The following is a 27,968-nucleotide window of genomic DNA, read 5'->3' as shown; positions in this document are numbered from 1 at the left end:
ACTCATAGATACGAACAATAAAGGAAAAAAATGGTACCGATTTAGGAGGAAACAAAGCTGCTGTCCACTGGGTTTTCCCCCCTGCAGCACACAGTGACTTTCATTGACAAAGGAGGAGAAACAATATTACTCTGTAAACAAAGTTATCCTTACTTGGGAGACTGCCACAGCCTGCTGCTTAGTTGAGTTACCAGACATCCTCCGTTTAAGAAGCAGCAAACATTGAATCTCAGGGATGGTCCTCAACTGGATCCAAATGTAACGAGCCCTGTTTGAATAATGAAGGGGGGTGGGGGAGAGTGGATCCATCCATAATCCGGAATCGGATGTGCAGCGGTTTCCTGCACTGTTGTTTGACGCTGCCCTGTTGATGCCCTTTCTTCCTGTTTCCTCCGTTTTCTCTGTCTGCTGTCTAACCCTGTGCCTTGCCTGGGATAAGTACAATGATGAGGTTACTGGTTTGGATTGTAAGTAGAGGAATTTATTAACTGGTTTAGAGGTTCACTGCTGCTTTGTCACTTTCTCAATCAAATTGGTCACTTAATTTAAGAAATAAAAAGCTGGTAGAATTGCATCCTCAGATGATTATTTGACTTTGTGTGTGTGAAAAGACATTCCAGTGCCACCCTGATATAATGTGCCCAAGAAGTCCTAGCTGCACTCTCGGAAGTGCGAGCCACAGAAACTGTGGTTTAGACGTTGCTTGGAGAATAGTTGCTTTTTGACATGGCATCTTGCACTTTAGGAGACTAAGACCGTCCTGTTTTGTCTATGTGTGGTGTGACCAATGGTGTGCCCAGAGCACTGCTCTAAAAATCACTAGTGTTAGCAAGTCGTCCAGGCTGTGGAGCGCTCGCTGTAGTCTTCGGAAGCTTTGGCTCTAGATCACCAAGCCCAGTCTCCTTACTGTCAGTGCCCTGCTCTCCTGTTTGCCTCTTTCTGTTTCTGTGTGAACTTCCAGGTAAAATCACGCATTAAATAGTTTTCTTTTAAATTCACTTAAAGAAAAACTATTTAAAAGTAAAGGATATTTTGTTTTGTTGACAGTGGTGGCTTGATAATCCTTAAGCAACTGAAGTTAAAATTGTTGAAGGAAAAGGCACTTAAAATGGTTACTCTTTCTGTCCAGCTGTATATAAGTCCAATGTGTTAATTAATCTAGATGATGCAAAGAAGAATCTCCTGGTAGAGAAGCGACATGTACAAAATTGGTGAAAAAGGTTTGGGTTTTTTTTTTTGTTTGTTTGTTTTTTGTTTTTTTCTTTTCAGTAGGGTGGGGGGGGGGGGAGGGCAAGCTGGATTTACAAGTCACAACTGGACTGGACTGGCCTTTTTATCTTTCCACTCTATCATGTAAGTAGCTGCTTTCTTGTCCTGCCTATCCTTCAGGCATCCCTAAAGCTCACTCTGAAGATAGAAACAAACACAAAATCTTCGAGTTAGAAGTTGATCTGACACTGACATGAAGGCAAGCATTGATTTCATATGAATGTTGCAGAGGTGGTGGTGATTGGAGAAAACAGTTCCCAGATTGTAAGAGTTAACTGAAGATATTGACACAATTAAAAAAAAAAAAATCAGTAAAGGAATGTATATAATATTGCTCTTGTGTTTTACAGTAAGATTTGTTGCTCTCAGACTGTGTAAAACAAAATTTATTCATGTTTTCTGCATATTAAAAAATCCTATTGTACCAATTGGTAAACTATTAAATGCCTATAAAACTAGATGTGATTTTTTTTTTTTTTTTTTTTTTTTTTTTTTGTGTCCCTGTGCAGACTTAAAGCTTTTTAGTGGAGTCCTCATTGGAAATGGGGCTGTGTTCAACACCTGTCGTAGAGTAAGATGCAAATTGGTGGCAGGGCCTTGATGGAAGTCTTTTTCTTTAGGGCAGCGGTGGCACTGCCTTTACTGTCTGCTTCCTTCACCTTATTAGATCAGGATCGAGGAGCGGTGGCTGCAGGAGCTCTTGCCATGGTGGTGGACTTGCAGAGCTCAGACTGTTCTCTGAGGCACCACCCTCCCCTCCAGCAGCCCTTTCCGACAGGGACTCATCTGCCCAGGCACCAGAGAGCTGATGATGCCAGGAATGACCTGTTGTAAGCCGCAAAAAAAGTCCCCCCCCCCCCCCCCCAAGAAGACTTGCCCCTCTTGTGGTCAGGGCCCAGAGATAAGGGTCCTGTCCCCTTTGTTCTATTAATGAATGAGCCTCTTGTTCTGGCCAGTGGTCTTGGATTCTTGGAAGATTCTAAGTACTTTAAATTTGGGTTGAAATGTCAAAATCCTCTTCACTCTTGCCCCAGATGCCCCATGGCTTTCCCTCTGCTTTATACATGTTGCCTATGACCTACCTTCCGTCCCCTACTACCGCTCGGCACCTGTAGTGGCCATGAAGTCTCCAGCCTTTTTCATGTATTAAGGACAAGTTGAATGATGTGGTGGCTCTTTACTTCCAGCCCAGTTGTTTTCTTGCCTTCTGTTGGGAGTAGCCTCTCCCCTACCTCCCCACCCCCACATGGGGAGCTGGGCCAAGAGCAACAAAAGTAATTTGCTTAGTTCGAGTTTTCTGGCTTTTGCAGCTTTTCCCTTTCCCTGCAGGGTTCCTCTTTACCCCCAGCTTAAGATGCAGAAGGTGAGCCTGACCACTTTCCCTAGGGGTAGGGAATCCTAGCTGTAGTGTCAGGATTCTGAAATGCAGGTAGCTATTCAAAACTCACTGGTCTATCACATCAAGCTTCCAACATTCATAGTTGGGTGTGTCCCCGAGGTAGGATGAGGGATAGGAAATGGAAGACTTGGTGGAGAAATGGTGCTGCATCCTAGATGTGGCAGCTCTGTCGCTGTTTCGGCTTTGGTTTGCGTGCAATTTTTTACTGAGAGACCTACCAGAATTCTCTAGGAAAATGACTCTCAGTATTTCCCAGCAGGCCAGCAGCAGCACTTGGGAACTCATAAATGCAAGCTCTTGAGCTCCAGTTCAGACATACTCTATCTGAAACATCTATCTGAAAAATCTGTTTTAACCAGCCACCCAAATGATTCTGATGCAGGTTCAAGCTTGAAAACCACTAATTCAAGCAACTTCTTGAATAAGAAATTGGGACGAGTGGCCCCACAGCTATGATGTGAACTCTTGATCGCCATCACTTTGACACGTGGAGTTTTGCTTTTGTGAATATTCTGTATGGTCATTCCTACTTGGGTCGCTAGCCTTTCAATAAAAGTGGAGGGGCTGGCTCCGTTGGAGAAGCATGTGACTCTTGCGGTCGTGAGTTCCAGCTCCATGTTGGGCATAGAGTTTACTTAATTTAAAAAATTAATTTAAAAATAAAAGCGCAGGGGCACCTGGGTGGCTCAGTCGGTTAAGCGTCCGACTCGATTTCGGCTCAGGTCATGATCTCACAGTTGTGGGTTCAAACCCCAAGTGCTGATGGTGCAGAGCCTGCTTGGGATTCTCTGCCCCAAAAAGTGGAAGTGGAGGGACTAGGGGAGGGAAAATAACCTAACATTTTGAATGCTTCTTAGGCACCAACACCCTTATTTTCAACACACTTATTCTCCCTGCTGGTGGACAGTAGTACATTTCTATGGGCAAGAAAACAGGTTCACTTGAGGTGAGGACATACAGCAAGGGTATTAAGCTAGAGAGTTGGGACTCAAACCCAAATGCACATGTTCTTTCCTTTATCTGGTTCTGCCCGTGTTAAGCATCTTATTAGCTAAGTGTAAGGACCTTGTGACATCTTTCATTCAACTTGTTAACCTTCAGTAATGCAGGAATGACCCTCATCCCATCCCTGAGGCCCTCTACCACTGGCACCATGTGGGAGGGCCATTAGGAAGGGGTGGAGCTTGGGAATCGGTAAGCAAGGATTATCCTTGCTTACGCTTGTAATTTAGGAAAAACTCCTGGGGCGCCTGGGTGCCTCAGTCCGTTAAGCATCCGACTCTGGGTTTCAGCTCAGGTCACAAGCTCGAGTCTCGTGTTGGGCTCTGTGCTGGCAGCTTGAAGCCTGCTTGGGTTTCTCTCTCTCTGCCCCTCCCCTACCCGTTCTCTCCTTCTCAAAAATAAACATGAAAGATATTTTTTTTAAAGGAAAGCTCTTAAGCCATTCTATAGGAGGTGACTTTATTAGGATAATTGGGTCCTGCATGGTCTGCATCTCGGTTATTTTTTTAGTGTCTTTTCTAAGCAATGGGTTTGCCTATTTAGTGGGGGTATTTCAGTTTGCATCTGAGGAGGGCCACTTGTCCTCTGTAGGTGTCCTGATTATGCCTGCCTTGTTTGATTTGACAGTTTAGACTCTGGCAGCAGGAACGTGGAAATCCGCTTATTCTCAGCTTCAGGATACATAGGAATTCCTTGGTGAAGTCCAAGTTCTCCCAATACTCATTTCACAATGGCAGTTTGGAGGGCAGGAGTGGAGACAGATGATACAATCTTAAAAGCTTAACTTGGTGATGATAGTTTTTTTGTTTTTGTTTTTTAAGATATTTAACTTGGAAAAGTAACATGCATATGTTAAAAAACCCAAATACAGAGTTTTGGAAAGCGAAAGGCTAGCATGGCATCCATGAGAGAGGGGAGTTGTGGCTCACACAAATTAATTTCAGATCCTGAACAGCTGCCCATCAACACAGACCAGGACCCAAAATGCTAGTTCTCACGCTAACCCTTTCTGGACACCATTCTTCACCCTTTTAAAAAAAAAAAAAAATTATAATCTGTCAACTAAGATAAGGGAAAAGGGTGGATTTCACATTTAGAGGCTTTTGTTTCCTTTAAACAGTCCCTTGTCATCTGGGTTGTCAAAAGGTAGCAGACAGCATAATACACGTGAGGGATCAACCATGAAAACAGGCCTCTCAGGTGACTGTAGGTACAGTGGTAATTAAGCCCGATCCATTCCTCAGGTTTCCAAGACGATGCCCCCATTCGAGACGTGCCATGAAACACATGGCTGGTGTTCACAGGATAAAGGCTATAGGAAGGAATGTTCAGAACACGACCTTGAGACTGTCAAGGAAAGTGGTGGGGGGTGTGGGGAGCAAGCAAACATCAAGCATCAATGGTGACTCAATGGCATTGCTTAGAAAATTTCAGGTCGGAGGCGCCTGGGTGGCTCAGTTGGTTAAGTGTCCGACTCTTGATCTAGGCTCAGGTCGTGATCTCATGACTTTTGTGAGTTCGAGCCCCACATCGGGCTGTGTTGACAGCGTGGACCCCGCCTGGGATTCTCTGTCCTCTCCCCTGTCTCTCCCCCACTTGCACTGTTGTGCTCTCTCTCAAAATAAAACGTATTAAAATTTAAAAACACCTGAAGGTCAAGAATGTCTTCAGTTGGCTCAGAAAAAGGAACAGATGTTAGAACTTCATTTTTCTTTTCAGAGAATATCTCACACACACACACACACACACACACACACACACAAAATCTCCAAGAATTCAAAAAGATACTGGAGTATGCATGTTGCTGAGCCCACCCGCTCAAGCTGGCCAACAGCAGCCACCAGTTATGAGACCTCCCCTCTTCTTGGCAGCAGACCGCTCACAGGCACCCACCTATCTCCGAGGCCCTGCCCCTCGAGCCCACCTACATGGTAACCCCTTCCCCTGAGACCTGGCTGACTGAAACTTAACCCTAGGGTGGCAACCCTCAGACCCCCCTCCATTCCAGGGCTCCTAGTCCCTTGGGGGATGCTCCCAGTTCTCCTGACTCCGACAAAGGGACAAGAGTAGATGCCACAAATCTGGTGTTCAGCAACCCATCCAGGCCAGCAGGCACAGGGCCTGGGCCCCCACCCCACAGCACCCCTCACCCCAACTGGCCGTCACTCTAACACGTACCACACACAGCTCTATGGAGGAGAGATTCCCAGCCTCTAATTCTGTGACCAACAGGTGACATTTACCTGTTGGGCCATTCTTCTGGGTCTAATGACTGGCAGGTAAACCCTAGCTGGGTGCCTATGACTCTAACCTCTCCTCCCACTTCAACATCATAAGGACAATGTTGAATTTAAACTAATTGATATTCATATGCTTTAAAAAACTCTTCTAGGGGCGCCTGGGTGGCTCAGTCGGTTAAGCGTCCGACTTCAGCTCAGGTCACGATCTCGAGGTCCGTGAGTTCGAGCCCCGTGTCGGGCTCTGGGCTGATGGCTCAGAGCCTGGAGCCTGCTTCCGATTCTGTGTCTCCCTCTCTCTCTGCCCCTCCCCCATTCATGCTCTGTCTGTCTCAAAAATAAAAACATTAAAAAAAAAAACAAAAAACTCTCTATTTATATATAAGTGATGAATCACTAAATTCTACTCCTGAAACCATTATTACACTATGTTAACTAACTTGGTTTTAAATAAGATTAAAAAACAAAACAAAACACTCCTTCTACTAGTAATATTTCTGGCAACAACAAGACTGGTACAGAACACACAGGAGAGGCTGGGGCAGCAGGTTTCAAAAACTCACTTTATTCCAATGTGAAATGAAGACGTGATGGTTTAAAAACAAGAAAAAGTTCTTGATCAGCGGTGGGGAGGCTTCGCTTGCCAGCTCACACCCACTGCCTTTGAAACAAGGTATCTGGACAGACCATACCCATCCGCAGCTCCCCACAAAGCCCCCAGGGCAGAGGCGCAAGCCCTGACCGGCTCCCTCAAGCTCACCAGGGCGGCGACCCCCCACCCCACCCCATCAGGGCTCCAACAGCAGGCACAGGGAAGCGGCGCAGGAGGGCGGGAGAGGGAGCAGCTGGGGCTCGTGGGAGCCACTACCTTCCACGGTGGCCCCTCCACCCCCCACCCCAGAGCTACTCTCTGTAGGAGGTGCTTGTGTGACAAGGACCAGGTAGGGAGCTGGGCTCCACAAACAAGTGGCAATCACTCCTGTATCTAGTAAATTCCCCTCAGGATCCATGATTCAGCCCCGGCTGCCCCAGCCCCTCACCTGCCCCGGCCCTACTGTGCGTCAGGCAGCTCCGGTTAAAATGGGGAGAAGGATACATTCAGACTGTAGCCCCTAAAGTTATCTCCTGCTGAGGGGCAGGAAGTGGGGAGGCATTGCCTCCCGCTGGGGCCCAAGGGCAGACAGGCCAGGGCCGGGAACAGGGTGTCTAGGGAGCCACCACTGCCCGCCCTTTCCCCCTTCCCCCCAGCCCGGCAAGGCAAGGCCCGGTCACAACCGGTAAAGCCCCTGCAGCTCTCGCCTCACCACAAAGCTAAAGTGCACCCCCAACCCTCCAGCCCTGCCACAGAGCTCGGACTCCCCCTCCCAGGACACAGGAAAGCTCCCCTCTTTTGGCTTCAAACCTGGACTCTAAGCCAGGCTGGGCCCAGGGGCAGAGGCAGCAGAAGCAGCAGCCATAATGTCAAACATTCAAATGACCTGAGAAATCTCATCTTCACGTCATCCACTCAGAACCGACACGGGGCTATGTACAAGTTAGGAAGGACGGATCGAGACACTCACGGGCACGGACTCGCTCGCACACACCTGCTTGTGGATGGGGGGGCCGGAGGGGGCACCTGCCCCCCCCCCGACTGGGAGCCGATGCCCACACACTTCATTTGCGTGTCTTCAATTAGGCCTCTGCATCGTATATTCATTGAACCAGTGCAAAAACATCTTTGGGGGAGGGGGGCAGGCAGGCCAGGCCAGGGTCCCAGGAGGATGCTGGGGTGGGGTTGGGGTTGGAAACATGGCAGAAGAGGGACTGGTTTCCTCTCCTGATCTGTAGGGCACGCCCCCCCTTCTCCTGGAGTCTGGATCACCGGGTAACAGGGCAGCTGGCTGACTGTCCGTCTGTCTCTCCCTTCCTACCCCTGCAAGCCCGGGGAAGAAGGGTCCTTGGCGGCCTGGGGCTGGGAGGCTGAATCCTCCAGGACCCCCGCTGGCTCAGGCTCGGTGGCCATGGGCTCCTCAGCCTTATCCCTGTTTCTGCCGGCCTCCTGGAGCTGGTGCCGCCGTGCCACCTCGGCTTTTAGGTTCTCCAAGTCTTTTTGGCTGAGTAGAAGGACAGGGATGAAGGGCAGGTGTCAGAGCAAGCCTGGGCCCTCTGTCACCTTACTGGCCTTGGTTAAAATTGAACCTGGGGCAAGATCAGGCTCCGCTCTTTGCAGTGGGGGGAGAGACGTGTGGAACTAGCGCTCCCCTCCGCAAAGCAAAAAGGCCCCTAAGCGCGAAGACAGTAAGAACATGGTGCACTCGACACAGCCTCCAGTTAAGGCCCGGCTCCTGCTCAGCCTTTACCCTCACTTCCGATCCGCAGTGCCACGTGGTCTGTCCCACAGCAGATCACACACGGAAGGTGGCAGTGGGGCGGGGGCGACACACGCGGCAGGTACGCTGTCAGCACCCCAGCCCCTGGCTGACCGAACCCACGTCCTCCGCCGGTGGAAGGGCAGCAGGACCGAGAAGCCCACAAAGGCAGCGCTGTTCTAAGAGCCACAGCAGGACCCCATCCCCACACGGAGGCAGCGGGAAACCAGAGAAAGAACGAAGCTGCTCTTACGTACTGACAAGGAAAAGGCTGCTAAGGGACAGTAAGTGCAGAAAGATACGGCCACGTGCGCAGTCTGCTACAATTTTTGTGCAAATAAATACAAGGAAAAGATTACAGACATGTGCTTGCTCAACTACGTGGCTATTTCCTGAAAAGATTCACCGGGAACTTCTTACCACTGGCTGTACTTCTCAGTTCTGAGCCACAACAAGCAATTACAGATTTTAAAAAGAAAAACCGAAAGCCTGCTTCCACATGGGAGTTGAGTGCAAGCGGAGCGGGGGCCTCACCTGAGAGGAATGAAGAGGATGCCGTTGATGACGTTGAGCTGTTCCAAGACACTGGCCATGCTGGGGGCTGTGAACTGAGGGGCGGCGCCAATGAGCCGGTGAGCGCGCGGGGAAGCCGGAGGGTGGGGGGTAGGGCGGGTGCACATGCAGTTGGGGGGGGGGGGGCAGCGTACCTTGAGGGGCGGGATGTTGGCACTGGAGCCGTTGCGGTAGATCTCGTTCATGGTGCGCTGCAGGGCCACGGCCTGCTGGGTCAGGCACTTGAGGTACTCGGAGCTCTCCTTGGTCTTCTCGTGGTCCTCGCCCAGCTACGGGGTAGGTGGCACAGGCAGGAAAGGGTCAGCGAAGCCACGGCCCAAGGGCCCGGCGCCGCCCCCTCAGCCCCTGCCGCGGCCCACCTGGGTCTTGTAGATGGTGTAGCCCTCCTTCTCGTGCTGCAGGGCTGACCGGAACTCAGCTTTGCTCTCGTAGACCCGGGCGACAAGGTGGTGGCTGCAAGGAGGCGTGCAGGGCGCAGAAGGGACATGAGTGGGCCTGGCGCAGGGGCTCGGACTACTCTAGATTCCCCTCTGGAATCCACCCAAGGGCAACAAAGAAGCCCGGGACTTGGAGAAGAGATGCAAGTTGAGAGAAAATCCCTCAGGAGTCAGATGGAAGACAGGCTGCCAGATCCCATGTCCACCCTCAATCGAAGTGCCTTCCGGGACCATGTCCCTGCGGCCCTGGGCGCCCCATGCCCTTAACCCAGCATGGGCTCTCACCTGAGGGCCACCTTGAGGGACTTGGGCCCGTGGTACTTGGTGCTGACAGCCAGCGCATTCTCCAGGAAGCGCAGCGACAGGTCATATTCCATCACTCCGTGCAGCACCAGCCCGATGTTGTTCTGGGGGCGGTCGGGAGGGCCCCGGTCAGTGCTGCTTCGCTAGGCCGAGGGCTAGCCCCGCTGCCCCTCCCCAGCACTCACATCCAGCAGCGCCATCTCGGGGTGGTCCTCCCCGAACACCAGCAGTGTGAGGTAGCGGGCGCGGTACAGCAGGCTCAGGGCCGTGGACAGCTGGCTGCTGGCGAAGCAGTACAGGGCCAGGTGCATCTGCAGGGGCAGCGGAGTCAGGAGAGGGTCCTGGGTCCCAGCGCAACCCCCCACCCACGCCCCCAACTGCTCACATATTCCTGGATGGTATTGGGGTGCTCGATGCCCATCACTCGCTCGCTCATCAGCACAGCCTTCTGCTGGTTACTCAGGGCCTGGGAGAGGTGGGGAATTATCATCCCAGCGCGGGTACCACCCCACATCAAGTCTGCCCGGCCCCCAAGCAGCCCTCGAGCAGCGCAGCCTCCTCAGCAGAGAAGTGTTCACAACTCAGCTGCTGTGAGCATGGAAGGCCAGGCCCCACTCCGAGGCATTTTTAAATAGCTCGCCCTGAGTCTCTCGCCCCAACAAAATCTATGCTTAGGTATAAATCTAAAACAGTAATAATAAAAAAAAAAGGCACACATAAATGAAAGAGTCTACGGTTGAAGGACAAGCGGAGGCCTACAGTGCACCCGCCCCATGACCAGGCAGGTGGTCTCCAGCAGGCCAAGGAATGCTTAGCGACGTTCCCGACAGCTTCCCCGTGGCTCTTACAAGGCACCCGGCACCGTGAGCCTCAGACTATCGTTCCCAGCGTCCCCAGGAAGCACTCCGTCTGCGAGCGAGGCAGCTCTCCCAGGCAGGACAAGCAACTCCCTGGGGTCTCCCTGGTCTCTGCCTGATCCTCCCAGGGGACCCCCTGAGGAGAACAGCGTCCTTGAGCCCCACCGTTGGGGCTCAGGTCCCCAGGCCTGGGCTCCCGCCTCCTGCGGCACGGAGTGAGAACATGGCCCCAGCTCCCTCACTTGCCATCCCCCAGCGCCAGGCCGGGCCCCACGGCCTCTGTGGACACAGCCCGGAGGGTGCTCAAGGCCCACCTCGGCGTAGTCACCCATAATGTAGTGGAGACGAGCAAGGAGGCGCAAGCAGGCACAGATCTCCACGTGCATGGCTCCGTACACGTTGTTAAACAGGTTCAGGGCCTCATTGATGAGCTCACAGCCCTCCTTCAGGAAGCCTGCAGGGCACCCCCAAGGGCGGCAAGGTCAGGGCCGAGCCAGGGGACCCCCACCCCCCAGCCACACCTGGCCACGCACCCTGCTGTACTTTGGCCTGCCCACTCTGGAAGAAGTGGAAGGCATCCGAGGCCTTCGGGTTGACATGCTTGACCACGGGGAAGATATTGAGCACATCCTCCTCGGTGAAGGCGGGTTTGTGGCGGCTGTCAAAGCTGTACTCCTTCAGCAGGATCTGGGGGACACAGCCCAAAGCCCGAAGGTGGCCTCAACCCTGGGCTCAAACGGCCAGCACCTCCCGACTGAGCACCCCATGTCGAGAGAAGGCCACTTCCCCCCACGCTCCTGCTGACCCTGTGGGAGCTAGGAGGGACCCCCTGAATCATCCACACCTGGATTCCAGTTTTCAGGGAGATTTCCCGCAGCAGCGTTATCTTCTGCAGCCCATAGGTCTCCACAGCCTGGTCCACGGTCTCGCTGTGGGGGGAGGTGGCAGGTGGGCCTGGGCGGCCCAGCCCCCGTCTCTGCCCCCTGAGTCAACGGCTGCCTCCCCACCAAAGGACCAAGCCCAAGTACCAGTTCCCATCCCCTCATCACCCCGGCAAGCAGCCCTCCACTACTCCCTCCCTCCAGTCCCAGCCCCCACCCTGCAACCGCTGCCCCCGCGCCGCGGCCGTGGAGAGCCCAACACCCCGTGCTGCCACGCACCACTCGAGGCTGAAGCCAAAGTAGTTCTTGGCCTCCTGGCAGATGTTCTTCCAGAGCTCCTGGGGGGTCATGACAGCCCAGGCCGTGTTATCTGCTGCCCCCGGGGGGCGGTTTCTCCTCCTCCTGTTCCTCTTCTTAGAGATCAGCTCGTCGGCGGGCAAGTGGGCCACAGGGTTGGGGTAGGAGCTCAGGAAGCAGTTCAGAAAGTGGCTGATGGCAGCCGAGAGGCCCGAGAGCTCCACTCCCTGCGAGGAGGTTCGACTCAAGTCACAAGGGCCCTCAGGCCCCAACCCAGGGCTCTTGCCCATCCCACCTGCCACCCCCCACCCCCCACCCCCAGGCTGTGGTGGGAACAGCAATACCTGTAAGTAGGTCTTAAAGATGTGCTTGGCAGAACGGGTGATGAGCTCTCCAATGCCAATTTTCTGCAAAGGTTCAAGAAGGGAGTCTTGGTTGGGCCCCAGGCCTCCATCCAGCCCCAATGCCTCACGGCCTGGCCGCCCCGAGTATCACTCACATAGATGTGGTCCAGCTGTTCTCGGGCCGGGCTCCGGAGCACCAGGTCCAGCACCTTGCCCAGGTAGCGCATGTTGATGCCACGCTGGCGCATCACCTCAGCCAGCGTGGCCCCATCCATGGGCAGCACCGCATGGTCTATGCAGTCCTTTACCTGCGGGCTGCAGCAGGTCAGGGCCCCTAGCCTGGGCCCTCTGCCTCTTCCCACCCTGGGTCTTCCGGGGGAGGGGAGTGGGGAGCTCATGCCATCCTGAGGCCCTGAGGGAAGGAGGGGACTAAGACCCCAGCTCCCAGTTGGGAAGAGGGAAAAAAACAAAGTGGCAGCCAGGACGTGAGAACGTGCCCCCCCACCCCAGCCTTCTGCACAAGTGACAGGAAAACGGGATGGCAGTCACAGGGAAGCAGGTGCTTCCCAGCAGGGGAGCAGAGGTGAGGAAGCCCCACTGGCAGAGCCCAAAAGGCAGCACAGGTTCTCCCCGGACCACGCAGGATAGGGCAGAGGCAGCCACTTCGGGGTCACAGCTCTGTCAAGCCTCAGAGAGGACAGGCTGGGGGCCAGGGCAGCTGGCACAGAACACTGGGCTCATAGATCCGAGACCGGCGTGCCACCCGACTGTGGGGCTACCTCAGTAGGGAGCAGGGGCTCCATCATCCAAGAAGCCTATGTACTAAGCTTACGAGGGTGAGGAGAGGACCCTCCCCCCACCTTTTTTTCCAGATGCCCCAGTGCCCCCTCTGTCAGCTGTCTCATCACACAGGGACTCGGAGGACCAGACCCCCAGCTGTCGGCCCCTGTGGCAGGCCCAGCGAAGCAGAGCCTGCGCCCGAGGCCTTCCTTGGTCAGCAGCCCCATCTGTATGTACGAGGGTGACAAGCACTCTGCCCCGCCTGCCTCACAGATCAGCAGGTCTAAAGGAGTTACTCCTGCGAAGGTTCCACAAGCTTCCAGAATCAGATGGATGAAGCACCAGGCCCTTTAACAGCATGCCCTGTGCAGCCCCCCACCCTTGTGGCCCCTCCCTCACCAAGCCGGGGATCTGGCAGGACAGCAGGAAGGCGGCGGCGTCTTTCAGCAGCTGCTTCTGGTCCCGAACTTCCTCCTGGCAGGACTCGGGGAAACGAACCCCTGTGGGAGGGACAGCAGAGGCCTGAGCCAGGCAGAAGGGATGCAGGGGTGGCAAGATAAAGGCCAGCACCCGCCAGACCAAGGGCCCCAAGATGACCCCCACGGTATCCTGCCCGTCCTAATGTAACACTTGCCTGGTGAGAAGATGTCAGGGTTGAAGCGGACGTCAAAGGCTGTGCAGCTGATGGAGCCGACTGCCTTGCACGCGTTGCGGATCACCTCTCGGCTCCGAGGGTCTGCTGTGGAGACACGGCCGGCTCGGAGGTAGCCCCGCCCCACCATCAGAGGTGGAGGCTGTGCTACCCCAGGCCTCCCCCGGCTCCGCGCAGACATCTGCCGGCCTCTCTCAGGGCTGGGGCAAGCCACCGCTGGCAGGCGCCAGCTGCCGGGACAGAACCGGGGCTCCCCGCTCCCCCCATGCACAGCAGCCCCACCTGTCCCGTCGTCTGAGGCGATGGTCTCCGCCAGCTCCTTCACCTTGGCGAGGCCGCTAGCACTGCCGCCTTCCTCCTCACTTCCTGCCTCGGGCCCCGGAGGGTCTTCAGGCTTAGGTTCCGAGGAGGGGGGGTCACCATTTTCCAGTGAGGTGGGGTTCTCCATCTTGCTGGCTTTCTGCTGCATCAACTGCAGGGCAGCCAGCTTCATGAAGAGGAGGTACCTAGAGCGCAGCAGACGGGGCAGAGCACCAGATGGGAAGACGGTATCCGGGAGCCTCGCCGGCCTGGCAGCCTCCCGCTGGCTGCGGGGACCAGGGGCAGGCCCCAGACCCCTGGTCTGTGTCAGCACGTGGACACCTCCCACCCCAGCAACTCCATCAGGCAGTAGCAGGTCACAGCCACACCCGGGATCTTCCCCACAGAAAGAGGACATCTGGAGTGTTAGCAAAGGAGTGGCCAGGGGCTCCATGCGGGCCAAGCTCAAAACAGACAGATCCCCCCCTGGCATTGTGAGGAGACTGATCGTGGTGAGGGGCATTCGATGTGGCAGACTCCTAAGTACCAAATGCCAGCAGCGGTGACACCGCCTGGCGCTGGAACATTAAAAACACGTTAGTGGATTTCCATATGCTCCTCAGAGGAAGAGTGCTGCTTCGGCCGAGAGCCACTGGGCTAGCTGGCTGCTAATTTTCCACCCACATAAAGCTCCTGATGTCCATGTAGCGGAGCGTGAGGTCACAGTGCGCGGTGCTGGGACTGTAATGACTGGGGCCAAAGCTGGCTCTTCTTCACCTTTTTTTTTTTTTTTTTTAAATATTTATTTTTGACAGAGAGACAGAGTGTGAGTGGGGGAGGGGCAGAGAGAGAGGGAGACACAGAATCCGAAGCAGGCTCCAGGATCCGAGCTGTCCGCACAGAGCCCCACACGGGGCTCAAACTCACAAACCGCGAGATCACGACCTGAGACGAAGTCAGTTGCTTAACTGACTGAGCCACCCAGGTGCCCCTCTTCTTCACCTTCCAAAGCGTCTCCCGTCAAGGACCAGACCCCAGAACTGTCTACTGGTTGGGTGCCCTCAAAAGCCTGGCCCCTCACCTGTGCTCCACAAAGGCGTCCACCAGCTCCTGGCGCAGGCAACAGAGCTTGTGCCGGTGCGCCCGGGGGAAGCCGGCGCGGGTGCACTCCTCGGGCAGCGTCTCGCCGGGCACGGGCAGGAAGTTGAGGTCAGGGGGGAAAGTGCGTAGCAGGTCGAGGATGTAGTGGCGCCCGTCGTTGCCGATGATGCCCTTGCACTCCACGGAGGAGCAGAGCTCCACCTCCTCGCCGCGGTCGTTGAGCACCCGGTGCCTCAGGATCTTGAGCGGCCGACTAGTACGTTCCAGCAGCTCCAGGTATCGAGGGTGCGACATCACCGTCTTGCCAAAGTCAATGGAGCCGTAGATGACACTCTGCTCCTGGTCCCGCTCCAGGATGCCAGGGATGATGGACTGGGCTGTGACGCGGTAGCCACGGTAATCCACCACCACCGTCCCCAGCGTGTACAGCCCCTCCACGTCCACGGCGTTGTACGTGCGCACACCATTCAGGTCATTGGTGGGCGCCACGTAGGCCGCCACATCCCCACCGAAGTCCTTGTAATGGTCACGAACATCAAAGCCCAGGCTAAAGAAGATGTTATTCCAGATGAACATCTGCATCTTGGTCTCCTCGCTGGGGTTGATGGCCATCACGTTGCCGTCGATGACCGCCATGGCGCCCCGTGTGGCTGCAGCCGTGAAGTCGCTGTGCACCTGAGGGGTCGAGGTAGGGGGGGTGAGAAAGGCGCCATCCCTGAGAGCCACAGGTTTGGGCCCACCTGGCCAAGCTCACCCAGACAGCAGAGGCAAGTGGACGGCCCCGAGGGCCCGGGGGCTCTAACCTTAGCTTCCTCACACTTGGAAAAGCACAAGAAACCCATTTTTTGAAAAACATTTAACACTGATGTTCAGAGACAGCAGAGCTTAGTGATTAACAAAGAGAAGGGCTGGACCAGGTATTCGATCCACCAATTATGTACCAGGTGAAGTTGGCCAGGTCACCTCTCAGACCTGTTTTCTCTGTCTATAAAACAGCGACGACAAAAGTTACCGACCTTTACAAGGTGTCTGACAGATTACAAGAGATGATGCCGATCACACACGACACGGCCCCTGGCAAAGTTAGTACTCAAACCACTTAGATCTTAGTTTTACCATTACCATCTCTAGGCAGTAAGATTATTGGAGATTAAAAACGGCTTTTCTGAAAGCTTCTTTTTCCCTCATCTCTCTAGATAACATCACATGTGTGTCCAGGCGAGGTCCTGAAGGCAGACAGTGGCGGGTGGGAGGCTGGAAGAACCCTGTCACACAGCCCACAGGGAAGGAGGTCCCCCTGACCCCACCCAGCCCATGGACTCCCAAGTGTCACAGAGGCCAAAAATCAGAACTGGGGTAGCCTGCTCTGCCGGAGGCGAGAAGTTAGCCAACGCCCTGCAAGGCACCCTGTCTGGACATCTCGGCAGGCAACAAACAGGCCTGAGGCTACCAGTCAGGCACGAGAGCCGTAGGCACCTTGAATATAGCTCTTTCTCGAAGGAGCCGCTCAGGCAGGTTCTTGCGGGGCAGTTCCCTTGTCGTCTGCAGCTCCTCGTTCCAGTCCCGGGTCTGCAAAGGGACGGAGATGCCAGCTCAGCCCCAGCCCCAAGACCCGCTGTGGGCGCCCCTTCCTCCACCTCCTCGTGAACAGCCTCACAGGCTCCCAAGTGAACGAGACAGACAAGTAGATGGAGCCTCCAGGGAGGCACACAGAACCCAGCCTGGCCCCCAGCAGGGGAGAGGAGAGAAGAGCCCGGGGCAGGCAGGGCCAGGCTGCAGGCACCTGTCCAGGGATGTGCTCCTCATAGCCCAGCCTGGAGGTGTAGGCGTCCTCCGCACGCACGCAGTCCATAGCGTGCTCTGCCTGGGGCGCTGTCCAGCTGTACACCTGGAACGGGGTGGCAATCCTCTCGAATGGGTGGCGCTGGACCCTGTGGCAGGGAGAGGGGGAGATGGGGAAGCCTGCCAAGCTCAGAGCCCTGTCGTAGCCTCCTTCTCTGAAGCCCCCACCAGCTCTTGTGTCTTTGCACCGAGACCCCCCCCACCGGAAAGTCTAACAGAAGCAAATGGGCACCTCTCCTAGGGCTGCCATCTTGGGGCCCGGCTAACAGCTCCCTGAAGGGAGGCTCTGGGGTGCTGGGGGCTGAGGGCATGGCTTCTTGGGGCAGAAGCGATGGAGCTCACGCTGGTAGCCTCACCCCACCCCGTCATGGGATGTGAGGCAAGGGGCAGAGACGGAGCAAAGACACCACCTTTTCTTCTGCAGCACGGCAAAGTTTTTTTTGAAGGTTGGGCTGATCTGGTTGAGCAGCTCCACTAGGGAATGGCTGAGGAAGCGGGGGCTGGCAGGCTTGGGATTGAAGTGATAGGCCGTGGACCTGTGGGAAGAGGGTGATTGCTGCGCAGGACACCCTGGGTGGCTGCCCAAACACCCGGAACAGGCTTGAACAGGGACTCACTGGTTCAGGTAAAAGCCCCGAGTGGATGCCGTGATGCTGACTTGCCGGTCCTCGGCTGTGATCACAAACAGGTACATGAGGTCCCCATGCATCTTGCGGTTCCCAGGGGGTGGGTTCCAGCCACTCATGGTAAGAACTTTCAGGCACTGCAGAGGCTGCAAGCATGGCCAAGAATGAGTAGGCCAGGCCTCCAGGTAGGTGGCTCCCGCCCAGCCAGAGACCTGCTGCTCCCTGGCTCTGCTCTGGAGTCCTACCTTCCAGTCACGGTTCTGGGGCTGCAGGGGACACAACGGCCGTTCCCGGCTCCCTGGAAGGATGTACTCAGGTGGTGTGCAGTCAATGGGGTCCATCTCCAAGCCCTTCTTCCGCTTCCCGCTGTCTAAGGGACCCGAGGCTGGTGGTCAGCACAGGGCCACGCAGGGGCCAACTATCTCCCCACCTAAAATGGCCCCAGTCTGGATGCCTCCAGCCCTGCCCCCTCCTGCTAGGAAGGCCCGGCCCACGGCCCCTTCACCAGCCCCTGGCCAATCTGCTCTAAGATCCTCTGCCCAACCCCCAGTCCCAATGCCTCCCGCACCTCCCAGGTCGCCATCGGTAAAGACGCTCAGGAAGGACAAGGAGTTGCAATCAACCCCGTTGAAGGCATCAGATGGGTCCAGGCTCTTGAGCAGGTCTCGGACATGGCGCACGTGGATGCGGGCCTCACGTACTGTGTATGGCTCTGTTGGGAGGATGAGAGGCAGGCCTTGCTCGCCGCTGCAACAACCCACCCAGTACAGAGAAGTCTGCCATGGTGCTTCCACGATGGTCTTGATTTTCAAATTTTAGGCCTCCACTTACAAATTCCATTATAAGCACATTAAGCTGGAGTTCTGGATTCAACACACACACACACACACACACACACACACACACACACACACACACCTGCTTGCTAACAGGCAGAGATCCTTGTCTGCAAAGAACCTTCTGTCAAAGGGCACAAGAAATGCCTCTGGAAGCACACCCAGGCCTCAGGGAGCTCACCGAAAGGCCCCTGCTCTCGTTCACAAGTGTCACAGGCACGCAGGCCCAAGGAACTGTTGGGCCCTGCACTGCAGCCTCAGACCTATTCTTCCAGGGCAGCTCTTGCACAGGGGTGGCCCGAGGACTTACCAGGACCCATAACTACAACACTGCCCCCCAGTATATACTTTGTGAATTTTAATGGAGACTCTTTTGGGGGAGAAGAGAGGGTTCCTCATCAAGTTTGGGCACAGCTGGGTTCCATTTTTCCATATGTGTTCGCAACAACCTCACACACTGCCCAGAACCCCTGAGCTACTTCTCCCCTGGGGACCCAAGTTCATGGGAGCTTTTATAACCAACCAGTCTCACCACACCAGCTGCTCACTCCACACTGGGCCTGACTTGTCTACTTGGGAGCCGTGAAACTTTAGTTTCCTTATGAGATTTAACTTTTCTGTCTATAGAATTTGACTAGGCTGATTATAAGCCCTTGGTTGGTACCATTTTTAAAAAAAAAAAAAATCATGACTCTGATATTTAACCGATAATGTGGGAGGGCACATGTGTGAAGGCCTGAGGAACAGACCTGGGCTCCAATCCTGCCTCCACAAGGTCCACCCTGTTCTGAGCCTCCACGCACTCATCTGTGACACAGAGATAGCAGTGGGGGTGGGTGGAGTGCCACCTAGCCCCACCTCTGTGCGCCCTCCCTTGGCAGGCTGCCCAACTTCAGACAAACCTTCCACCACGCGTAGCACCGAGCCCTCCTGCAGCCCCTCGACACTGCGCAGCTCTGAGAAGTGGTCCAGCATGTTGCCATCCAGGTGCAGCGAGAAGCAGGTGCGGTGACACGTGTCTTCACGGTCCATGAGTACCTGGTGGATCTCCTGTACCATCTCCTGGGGGGACACCTACCAGGCAAAAGGCCCCAGCCACCCTGGTGAGGACATACCGCTTTCCCTACAGTATGAGGCTAGGACAAGTGATGACCAGGCATGCCTTTCCAGCCTTATCCTAACAGGCTCATGCTCTGGTCCCCAGCACCCTCCTCCACTTACCTGTAAAGAGAAGGGCTCAATCCCAGGTGCCAGGATCTTCACAGAAAAGCCTGTGTCCTGAATGACAATGACCTCCTGTCCAGTCGTTTCCTCTCCTGGCTCGGATTCATCCAGACCATTTTCCCTGGGCGGCTCAGTAGCCCTTTCTTCCCTTTTTAGGCTCTCTGGACAGTCTCCATTCAGTAGCACGACTGATGGCAGCGCTGCGGGTAACAAGAAAGGAGCTGAATCAAGTGGGGCCGTCGGCCTCATCCACCTGGGTGGACGCGGCCCCTAGAGAATGGCATCCGCATTTCCTCCCAAGACTCAGTCAGCCCCACCCCGGACTCCACAGTCCCATTCACACTGGGCACACAACTCTCCCTCAACCCTGGCCACCTGTAGGACGCTGCCTTCTCCCTTCCACATGGTGGGCCCTCCCTTGCCATCTGCTCCTCAGTCCTCCAGTCTGGCTTCCATCTGAGCACACCCACCCAAATCAGTCTCCCTAAAGCCACCCCAAGGGCCAAACCCAACTGTCTTCTCTGGCCTTGAGGTGTCGGACTTCTCAGCGACACCCACCATGGCTCACTCTCTCCTCCCCTTCCCTGGTAGCCACTGTTCGCATGTTCTTTGCTCTCCAGCTCCATCCCCTTCCGGTAGCCCAGGCTGTGGGCATCCCGGGGCCCCAGCCTCTCCTCATCCCACCTGATCTCCCAGGACTTCCAATGCCCTCCCATCATGCAGCTAACCTGGCCAATCCAGGCCTCGCTCAAGCTTTTCAACATGTGGCCATCCCTTAGGCATCACCAAAGACTCATCCTGTTGACATGGAATTCACCTTCCTCCACAAGCTGGCCTCTGCTTGGTGAAAGCCCCTCCACCCCCAGTCACCCAACCTAATCTCCAAGCAGGCCATGGCCCCAATACAGGCCACTATCCCCTATTTCAAGTCACCACTCAGAACCCACTGCTAACCAGATCCAAGCTTCTTAGGCCAAAGCTCTCAGGCAGCCTGAGGTACATCTCAACTCTTGCCGCTCTCCTTGTCAAGGTCTGAGATACACCAAACTACCAGGAAGCCTGACATGCAGGATACACATCTTCCCTCCCACCTCTGTGCTTTTGTGTAGTTTACACTGCCCTCAGTATACCACTCCAGCGGGCAAACTCCTACTCATCTATCAAGGCCCAGGTGAAATAAACCCCCTTCTCTAAAGCCTGCCCAAATGATCCCTGACAACAGGAGTACTGCCTCCTCACTGCTCCAGAGACATGGTGACACCTCCCAGAACACTGTTCTATGACATTCTGGGGGACTCTTCATACTCGCAGCTCTATCTTCCTTCCATCTTTCCTGCACTCAACAAAAAGGCACTGAATTAATGAATTAATTACCGCAAATGTGGAGTTAAGTCCAGTATTTGTGAACACCACCCAATTCACAAGCTGTGGGGAAGAGAAGAAAGCAGGGAACAAAACCTTCCCTTTCTGCCCAGACACTAAAGGGAATAAAGGAGAGCTCCCTCCCTGCCCTGGGGAGCAAGGACCTCCTCACAAACACTCCGGCAAAACACAAGCCTGCCTGGATACCCATTTGGCCCTGGGGCCTTTCCACGAGGGTCTGCCTGGAAACCAAACAGGCCCCTTGCTTGTCTGAGAGCTCCAGACAGGTCAGCTCACCCAGCTCTGCTCCCACCTCTTCCGCCCTACTGTTAGGAGGTGCCTTCTCCCCAGACCTATGTGGGCCCTACCCAGACCCACCATAAACGTGGAGCCAGGGGCCTCAGGAAAGGAGATAAGCCCAGCAGAGAAGGGTACACCACGGGGACGTGCAGAGAAGCCACTCCCTCTTCCCCGTGTCCCCTCAGCTTAGTGATAAACAGGACCGCCAGGAGCTGAGATATAGCTCCCTCCTCCTCTCCCCAAATAAGGGTGTCTGAGGCCCAGGAAAGTTCAGAGGCTTGTCCAAGGTCAACAGTGGACCCCAGATCCCCCGTCAAGAGCCCACACCACCATGCCAACACACTGCCCTCAATCATGGCCACTGTGGATTTTCAAGGCCTGTTATCGCCCCCGTCCCTGTCCACAGCACACCCCTCCAGACCGGAAGGAAAATTCTGGAAAACCACAAGGACACACAAGGACCTCTCTCTAGTGAGCCCGCAGCCCCAGGCAGTGCTACCCCAAGCCCCTAAAGGAAGCGGCCACCCCAAAGGGAGAATCAGGCTAACTCTATGACAAACAAGCAGGAGGGTGGGGAGAAGGGCGGTGCTTGGTCAGCTTCCAAAAGGCAGCAAGAGGAATGGCAGATATGAGGCACTTCCCCTAACTGGGTCCTTGAGAAAGACATTGCTGTGGGAAAGCTCCTGGAATAGGAGCAGATGCAAGAAGGGCTCCCCCCAGCACGGTACAGCAGTTTTGAGGTCTAAGACCCCAGAAGCGAGAAGTCAGATACCCGGCCCCAGACAGGCAGCCTGCACTCCGAGTCTGGGCTAAGAGGGATGGGAAAGGGGGACAGGGAAGAAAGGCAAAGGTGGCCACAGCTCCCACCCCTCTCGCCTTGGACCGGGAGCCTGCCTGCCCAGAAGGTACCTCAGCACCAGGTTACGTCCCAGGAGTACCCAATCCCCTACCAGATTTCAAAGGACCATGGCTGGTTCCCAGTAGCCTCCATTCCCCTCCTCCTTCCTCTGAGAAACCCTGAAGGTCTCCCTACCACTGGATTAAGGCCAAGTGATACCTCCACAACAGGCTGACCACCTGGCTTGCTGCCCCCCACAGCCCACCTGGTCCAGTTGGAGGCTGCTCTCTCCTGGGCTCTGGAGTCTCGGGACCACCATGGCAGCGAGGCAGCCAGCTCTCCAGCTCAGGCTCGGCACTGCCTGAGTCCCCTGTTCTGGCCTCTGCCACTATCCTCGCCCCCATGCAGCTGGTCAGCCCAGGGCTGGAGCTCTGGCCGGCTTCGGGTTTCAGTGGGGCCAGGCCTGCTGGGGCAGCCCTGGGAAGGGCACACTCCCCCTGCTTCGCATCCTGCTCAAGGTCGGCCAGAAGGACAGCTGTGGGCCAGGAGGCCCCAGTGGCTCCAGGACCCCAGGTGGAGCTGCTACCAGTGCTCAGGCCTATTTCCTTGTACCCACCAAAAAGGGGGTCGCTGCTAGCGAAGCCATTAGGGGGGCAGGAGAACCCAGCCCAGCTTGGGGTACCTGGGCCTCTCAGGATTGAGGGCCCTGGGGACAGGCTGGCAGGGGCAAGGCCCAGCAAAGGGGTCCTCTCCTCGGCCCCAACCCCAGTGGAGGTGGGCAGGACCGCTTCAGCCAGCTGCCGGCAACAGCTGGTGCAGACCCAGGCCCAGGCCATGAAGTGGCCACCCCGTCCACCAGTCACAGACTCTGAGCACCTTGCCTCCTGGGTCAAGTGGCTGGCTGAGGCTTCTGGCTCATGCTGCCCCCTGCAGGTGACCTGGCCGCTCTCCTCTTTCTGACAGTCACAGGTTCTAGTGGGAGGGGGGATGGGCCCTCAATCTCCCAGAGGACAACTGCACCCGTGCCCCGGGCCTCCAGCTCCACCACGGAGCTGGCAGGCTCTGTCTTCCCTTCCCAGCAGCCCCTGCGCTGCCAGGAGAAAACCAAGTCTCTCCCTCAGGGAAAACAGAGCTGGCAGCAAGAGGCCGAAGGCTGTTCGGCTGTGGAGAAGGAACATGCCCAGCCTCGCCAGGGCGCCTTCCCAGGGCCTCTGACTTGTTGCCAGGGCCCAGCCAGCACTGCTCCGGCATCCATACTAACCAGAGTGGGGGCGGGGAGCCAGGCTCACTCCAGGCCCCCTCCCCTCCAGTCCAGTCCTGTCCCAGGCAGCCCTGATGGCCAGGCACACAGCAGGTCCTCAGCCTCTCCACAGGCCCCACAAAGGCCTACACACACTGGCCAGATGGTAAGAAGGGCCAGGCCCAGGCAGAGCCCCTCTTATCCTGCCCTCTTCCGAATCACACCCTAACCCTCTGGAAAAGGGGGTGGGGCAGAGCAGCCTGGCAATGACCTCCGAGTAGCAACAACAACCATTTCCATTCTGGTTCCCAGAAAGTCAGTGCTCACTCTAGGCCCATCCCACAGCAAGTCCCTCAATCAGCTCAACCAGCTCATCTCACTTGAGGAAACTGAGGCTCCAGAAGGCTAGGAAGCAAGCTGCCCCAAGACCCGGAGTCAACAGGCAGCCAAGCCAGGTCAAGAAAAAAGAGGTCTGTCACATGCCCAAACCCATGCCTCTGAGTGCCACTCCTTAAGGCTGCAGCACCCACTGGGTACACAGTACCCCTTCCTCCTCCAGGCCTCAGGGCTTAGTCCAGGAGGCAGATCGATCCCCAGCCACAGCACCCTTCCAACCCTCTACATCCCCTCCTCTCATATCCCAGGGGGCTGCCCTGAGGATCTGGGCCTTCGGGAAAGGACAAAAGATGGTTCTCTGCAGAATGGGAAGGGGTGGCCCAAGTTGCACACTGCATATACACACCTCTAGTTCTCACTGACTGGGTCAGAATGTGGAGATAAAGTGTACCCCTGTCCTGGCCTGGGAGCAGAGACCCCATGAGCAGCAGAAAGGAGGAGTTAGAAAAGAAACTTAGGCCATCCCAGGTGGCCTCTGTGTCTTCCCCAGCCTGGCATGGCCTCACTCAGTAGACTGTGCCAGAGCCAGGCCCCGCCCCAGTCAAGGCCTTAGCAGGTGAGGCTCCAGCAGGAAGTAAGGCCCGGAAAGACACATCACCCCCTCCCAGGGAACAGGGCTTCAAAGGAAAGGGTAGGGGTTGGCAGGCAGCCTGCAGAAGACCCTGATGATATGGGCATCTGTCTCCTTCTCTCCCCCCAGGCCAGAGACATGTCTGCAAGGTCTGGAGATAGTTAAGTGATCCTCAAGCCAGTCTACTCAGACCTCCCCAAATCAAGAGCTTTAGGATTCTGTCAGGGAGCTCCCCTTAAGCCTTCAAGCTCCTCCCCAGTCTGCCAGCCCCCTTCTCTGTCTGGGCCTCAACTCCAAGGAACCCTCCCCTAGGCAGAAGGAACTTGACACACCACTGTGAACTTGAAAAACCTGCCTGTTCTCTTAACCCCTAAAAGCAGCTTTATTCCCAAGAAGGTAACTGACCCTTGCCCCCCACCCCAAAAGGCCTTGATTACCTCCTCAAAGGGACTGGAGAGCCTTCCACAGCTGGGTCCTAAGGGTCAGAAGCCTGGATGGGAGCCTGCTGGGGGGTTGGGGGGGGGTCTCCATTTAAGGCCACCCTACTTCTTTGAATAGCTTCAGGCCGGCTGTAATTCAAATTCTAATTATCTATCCTAGCTTCCCAGAGACATAAGGAGCCAATGTCCCACCACTATCATGCTCCCAGTTTCCAGAAAATGAACAGCTGTGCCCTTCCCCTGACCCAGGTTGCCCCAGACAGAGCCTCTCAGCACATAGTGGAGATGGGGCTTTTTTACACAAGCCCTCGGAGAAATCCTCCGGCAGACTCTCCCCTCTTCAGTCCCCATGTTCTCAGCATATAATCCAAACCAACATGCCTGTCCCGGCTTCCTCTGGGATAGATCAGGGAAGCCTTGGCATGTCAACCATAAGCTAGAAATCCAAATGCCCCCCACAGCTAAAGCACTGTGTGACCTTGGGCTAGTCACTTTATCTCTTCAGGTCTCTTTGCTAGGAGGGAAATCTGCCAGACCGGACCTCCGCTTATCTGGCCTGCCCCACTGATTCACAGCCACATCAGATTACAGCCTGGCAGGTTGGAGTCATCAGCATCTGCTGTTCTGCCCAAACCCTGGCCTCATCTAAGCAATCAGCAAAGCTGCTACAGTACCTACCCCCAATACAAGGTAACTATGCTGTGACAGGGTCAGAGAGCCTACTTAATACTGTTCCCATCCTGACTCACTGAAGTTAGGAAGGGAGCTGAAGATGACAAGTCCTGCTGAGAAGAGTTGGGGGGAGTGGAAGACAGGGGTAGTTCTACATTCCCACCACCATCCAGGGGAGAGAAGGACCACAGCCCAGCCCCGAGGCCCTGAGGATGATTTGGAGATGACAACTGAGGCCCTGGGAAAGGGCTTTCAGCCTCAAGGCTGGAGTCTAAGACATGATGGAAGGAACAGAGGAAGCCCAGGAGAAATAGATGAAGCAGGACCCACCAGAGAAGAGCGGCAGCCACTCCCAAAGCCACCTCCACAGAGCCCCCGTGGGGGACAGCTGGGAGCTCCACTCCACACTAATGACCTTTGCCTTAAAAACAGCAATCCTGAGCTGATCCACTTTTCGCAATAAGGCGGGTTAATGATCAAGTTCTGGCACAAACACCTCCTCCTGCCAAGGAGTTTGGCTTTGACTCCACGCAAGCAGACCCTTAGGTCTGCAGATCCCGCCAACACCGAAGAGGGAAGACATCAGAGCCTGAAGACCTGGGGTTAAAGCATTGTTTCTGGGAATGAACTAGAGAAGCCCCCTCACAATACACACCCACCCCCGGCTCGCGCTCTTCCTACAGATCAAACCTGGGAAGTCCCAGGTTGAGCCTTACTCGCAGGGCTGCAGCCCTGTGTACAGAAACGCTGTGTACTTCCAGGCTGGTACATTATGCTTGAGATCCTTACGCGAGGGGTGCCGGACGGAGCCAAGTGTCAGTGACCCCAGCCCCGAGGGTTCCCCATGCCCGCGCGCGGAGGGGGTGGGGCACCGATTCCACCGGTCTGCGGCGGCGGCGCACCCCGAAACCGCGTGTGCGCGCACGTGTCCCCCCTAACGCTGTCCTCCCCGGGACCCCACGTGCGAATCCCAGGCCGCAGCCGGGGGCGACAGTGAAGGTGACCTTCAGGGCGGGGGCGGCCCGGGGAGATGCAACCCGGCCCGGGGAGGAGGGAAAGCGGCGGTCCCCGTAAAGCCCGAACCCACCCGCCCGCTCTGTCCCGTCCAGCCTCCCCGCCCAGCTGTCCGCTGGCCCGGGCCTCGCTCACCGGCCGCGCCCGGCCGCCCCTTGCCACCGGCCTGCGAGCTGGGCTCCCGGGCGCCGTCGGCCGGGGCGGCGACCGGCAACTCGTCCGTTTTGATGACCATGGCGGCGGGAGCGGGCGTCCGGCTTGGCTGTCCGCGCCGCCCGCCGCGCCACTAACCCAAGTGCCCTGCGCGCCGCGGCCGCTGCGGGAAGGACGGAGTCACCGGCCCACGTGGTGCGCGTTGTAGCCTTTGACCCCACCGCCGCTCCCCTGCCCCGCCCCCGCGCCCGGCCCGGCCCACGGAAGCCCGCGAGGGACAAAACGCACCGCGCCTCATTGGCCGTCCACCAAGGCGGTGACTTTCCCGAACGCCTTAAAGGGAACGCACTGTGACTCAGGGTACTGAGAGGCTTCTGGCCCCCTTGAGAGGCGGGGCTGCGGAGAGACGTCCTTGCCGTTCTCAGCCTGTCCCGCGGGCGCCCTGACCTTGGGTAGTGACTCTTCTAGGACTGCCATTGCTCAGCGTCCCCTCCCCCAATGGCCCTCTGCTTCCTATTGCAAATCAGCCAAATGACCACGCGGTCTCTAATCTGCGGTGACCCACAGCGCCCTCCTCACCAAGCTTGAAAAAGGGTGGGGCTGGGGTGGGTCTAGCTTCCTGAAGAAGGGGTGCAGGGCAACTAAAAGGTAAGCAGTGTCAGAAATGGAGCCGCCAAACTTTGCCCTGAGCTACACCGTGCTCCCCCCTACCAGCGGCCTCCGACACCTCCCACCAGATGAGTCCTTACTTGCAGGCTGGTACATTATACCCATTTCGCAGTGGAGGAAGCTGAGACCAAGGTCACACAGAGAGCAAGAAGCAGAGCTGGGTCAGGCTAAATCTACAGGCTAGACACTGTTTACAGTCTTTCATTAGTTTAGGTGTTGGGTTTTGGTGGAGACTGAGGAGTGAGGTCAGAGAATGCTACCCAGGTGACATTTTACCAGCTCTTGCCAGTGAGCTGACATTCTCCAGGTGGAGAGAGTGGGGACTTTCTTTCTTTCGCGCACAGGCCTGGAAAGTGTTTAAGGCATATTTCCTGACAGTTGCCAGGATCTGATGGGAATTGGAAAGCTGAAGCTGCCGAGGCCGGCTAGGGCGGGTCCTAGGGCCTCGTAAAAATTGCAGAGAAAAGTGGACTTTGTCCTGGAGTACAGGTGCTGGGGAGAGGAGCTAGTGAAAGTCTTTAAGCATTTAAGCAGGAGGAAGGGAGGTGAGAAATGCTCTAGCTGATGTGTGGGGGATGAGGGGGCGCCGAACTAGACCGGGGCAGATACATTTGAACCATCGCACAAGAAGCCTGGAAATAAAAGCAAGACCTGACTACTGGGTGTACAAGGAAGGCCAGCAGTCAGGAAGGTGTATGAACCTACTACTTGATTAGATTGGAAATCTGCCTCCTGCCACCTCTACCTTGTCCGTTTTTGTAACCTTGAGCATAGCACTTGACTTTCACCCCAGTAAATGAAGCTCAGGAGCTTCATTTGTCAAATAAAAACACCCATCTGTCTAGCCTCTCACCTAACTGTTGTGAGGAGATAGTGGTCATCAAAGCACGTTGGGTAGTGTAAAACACTTGTGATTCACTCAGTCTTGCAAAAGCTCAGTGCTTCAGGAAGATCAGAAATGATCAGACCCAGGGGTGCCTGGATCGCTCAATCGGTTAAGCA

The 27,968-nt window shown here is 55.9% G+C and overlaps 1 protein-coding gene and 1 long non-coding RNA gene across 5 annotated transcripts; one reads left to right on the top strand and one right to left on the bottom strand.

Annotated features, from left to right (window-relative positions):
* The first annotated feature begins 1,233 nt into the window (after positions 1 to 1,233).
* LOC125151178 (uncharacterized) lies at positions 1,234 to 27,385 on the top strand. Of its 2 annotated transcripts, XR_007146665.1 has the most exons (4): positions 1,234 to 1,643; positions 16,797 to 16,803; positions 24,153 to 24,158; positions 27,373 to 27,385. It is a non-coding gene; the product is annotated as an uncharacterized LOC125151178 (long non-coding RNA). The 2 variants fall into 2 exon arrangements; XR_007146664.1 differs by lacking the exons at positions 16,797 to 16,803; positions 24,153 to 24,158; positions 27,373 to 27,385 and adding exons at positions 2,833 to 2,836; positions 20,382 to 20,392.
* CLUH (clustered mitochondria homolog) lies at positions 6,450 to 26,482 on the bottom strand. 3 transcript variants are annotated; one of them, XM_047831724.1, is made up of 26 exons: positions 26,280 to 26,482; positions 19,309 to 19,511; positions 18,990 to 19,161; positions 17,820 to 17,963; positions 17,497 to 17,621; positions 17,243 to 17,397; positions 17,036 to 17,161; positions 16,567 to 16,714; positions 16,260 to 16,352; positions 14,764 to 15,458; positions 13,665 to 13,888; positions 13,365 to 13,469; positions 13,130 to 13,230; positions 12,106 to 12,258; positions 11,951 to 12,013; positions 11,589 to 11,833; positions 11,273 to 11,357; positions 10,962 to 11,115; positions 10,743 to 10,882; positions 9,957 to 10,037; positions 9,757 to 9,882; positions 9,554 to 9,675; positions 9,191 to 9,284; positions 8,966 to 9,100; positions 8,793 to 8,866; positions 6,450 to 8,003 (listed from the first exon to the last, which is right to left on the bottom strand). In XM_047831724.1, the coding sequence occupies exons 1-26, from the start codon at positions 26,377 to 26,379 to the stop codon at positions 7,817 to 7,819; spliced, it is 4,050 nt and encodes a 1,349-aa protein (XP_047687680.1). In that variant the 5' UTR covers positions 26,380 to 26,482; the 3' UTR covers positions 6,450 to 7,816. The 3 variants fall into 3 exon arrangements, with proteins under 3 accessions (XP_047687680.1, XP_047687681.1, XP_047687682.1); XM_047831725.1 differs by having other exon boundaries at positions 13,365 to 13,466; XM_047831726.1 differs by lacking the exons at positions 18,990 to 19,161; positions 19,309 to 19,511; positions 26,280 to 26,482 and having other exon boundaries at positions 17,497 to 17,617; positions 17,820 to 17,954.
* Positions 27,386 to 27,968: the final 583 nt, after the last annotated feature.

Source organism: Prionailurus viverrinus, chromosome E1 (assembly GCF_022837055.1).
Source record: "Prionailurus viverrinus isolate Anna chromosome E1, UM_Priviv_1.0, whole genome shotgun sequence".
Classification (NCBI taxonomy): domain Eukaryota; kingdom Metazoa; phylum Chordata; class Mammalia; order Carnivora; family Felidae; genus Prionailurus; species Prionailurus viverrinus.
The sequence above is the reverse complement of the archived record's forward strand: the minus strand, read 5'-3'. Positions and strand labels throughout refer to the sequence as shown.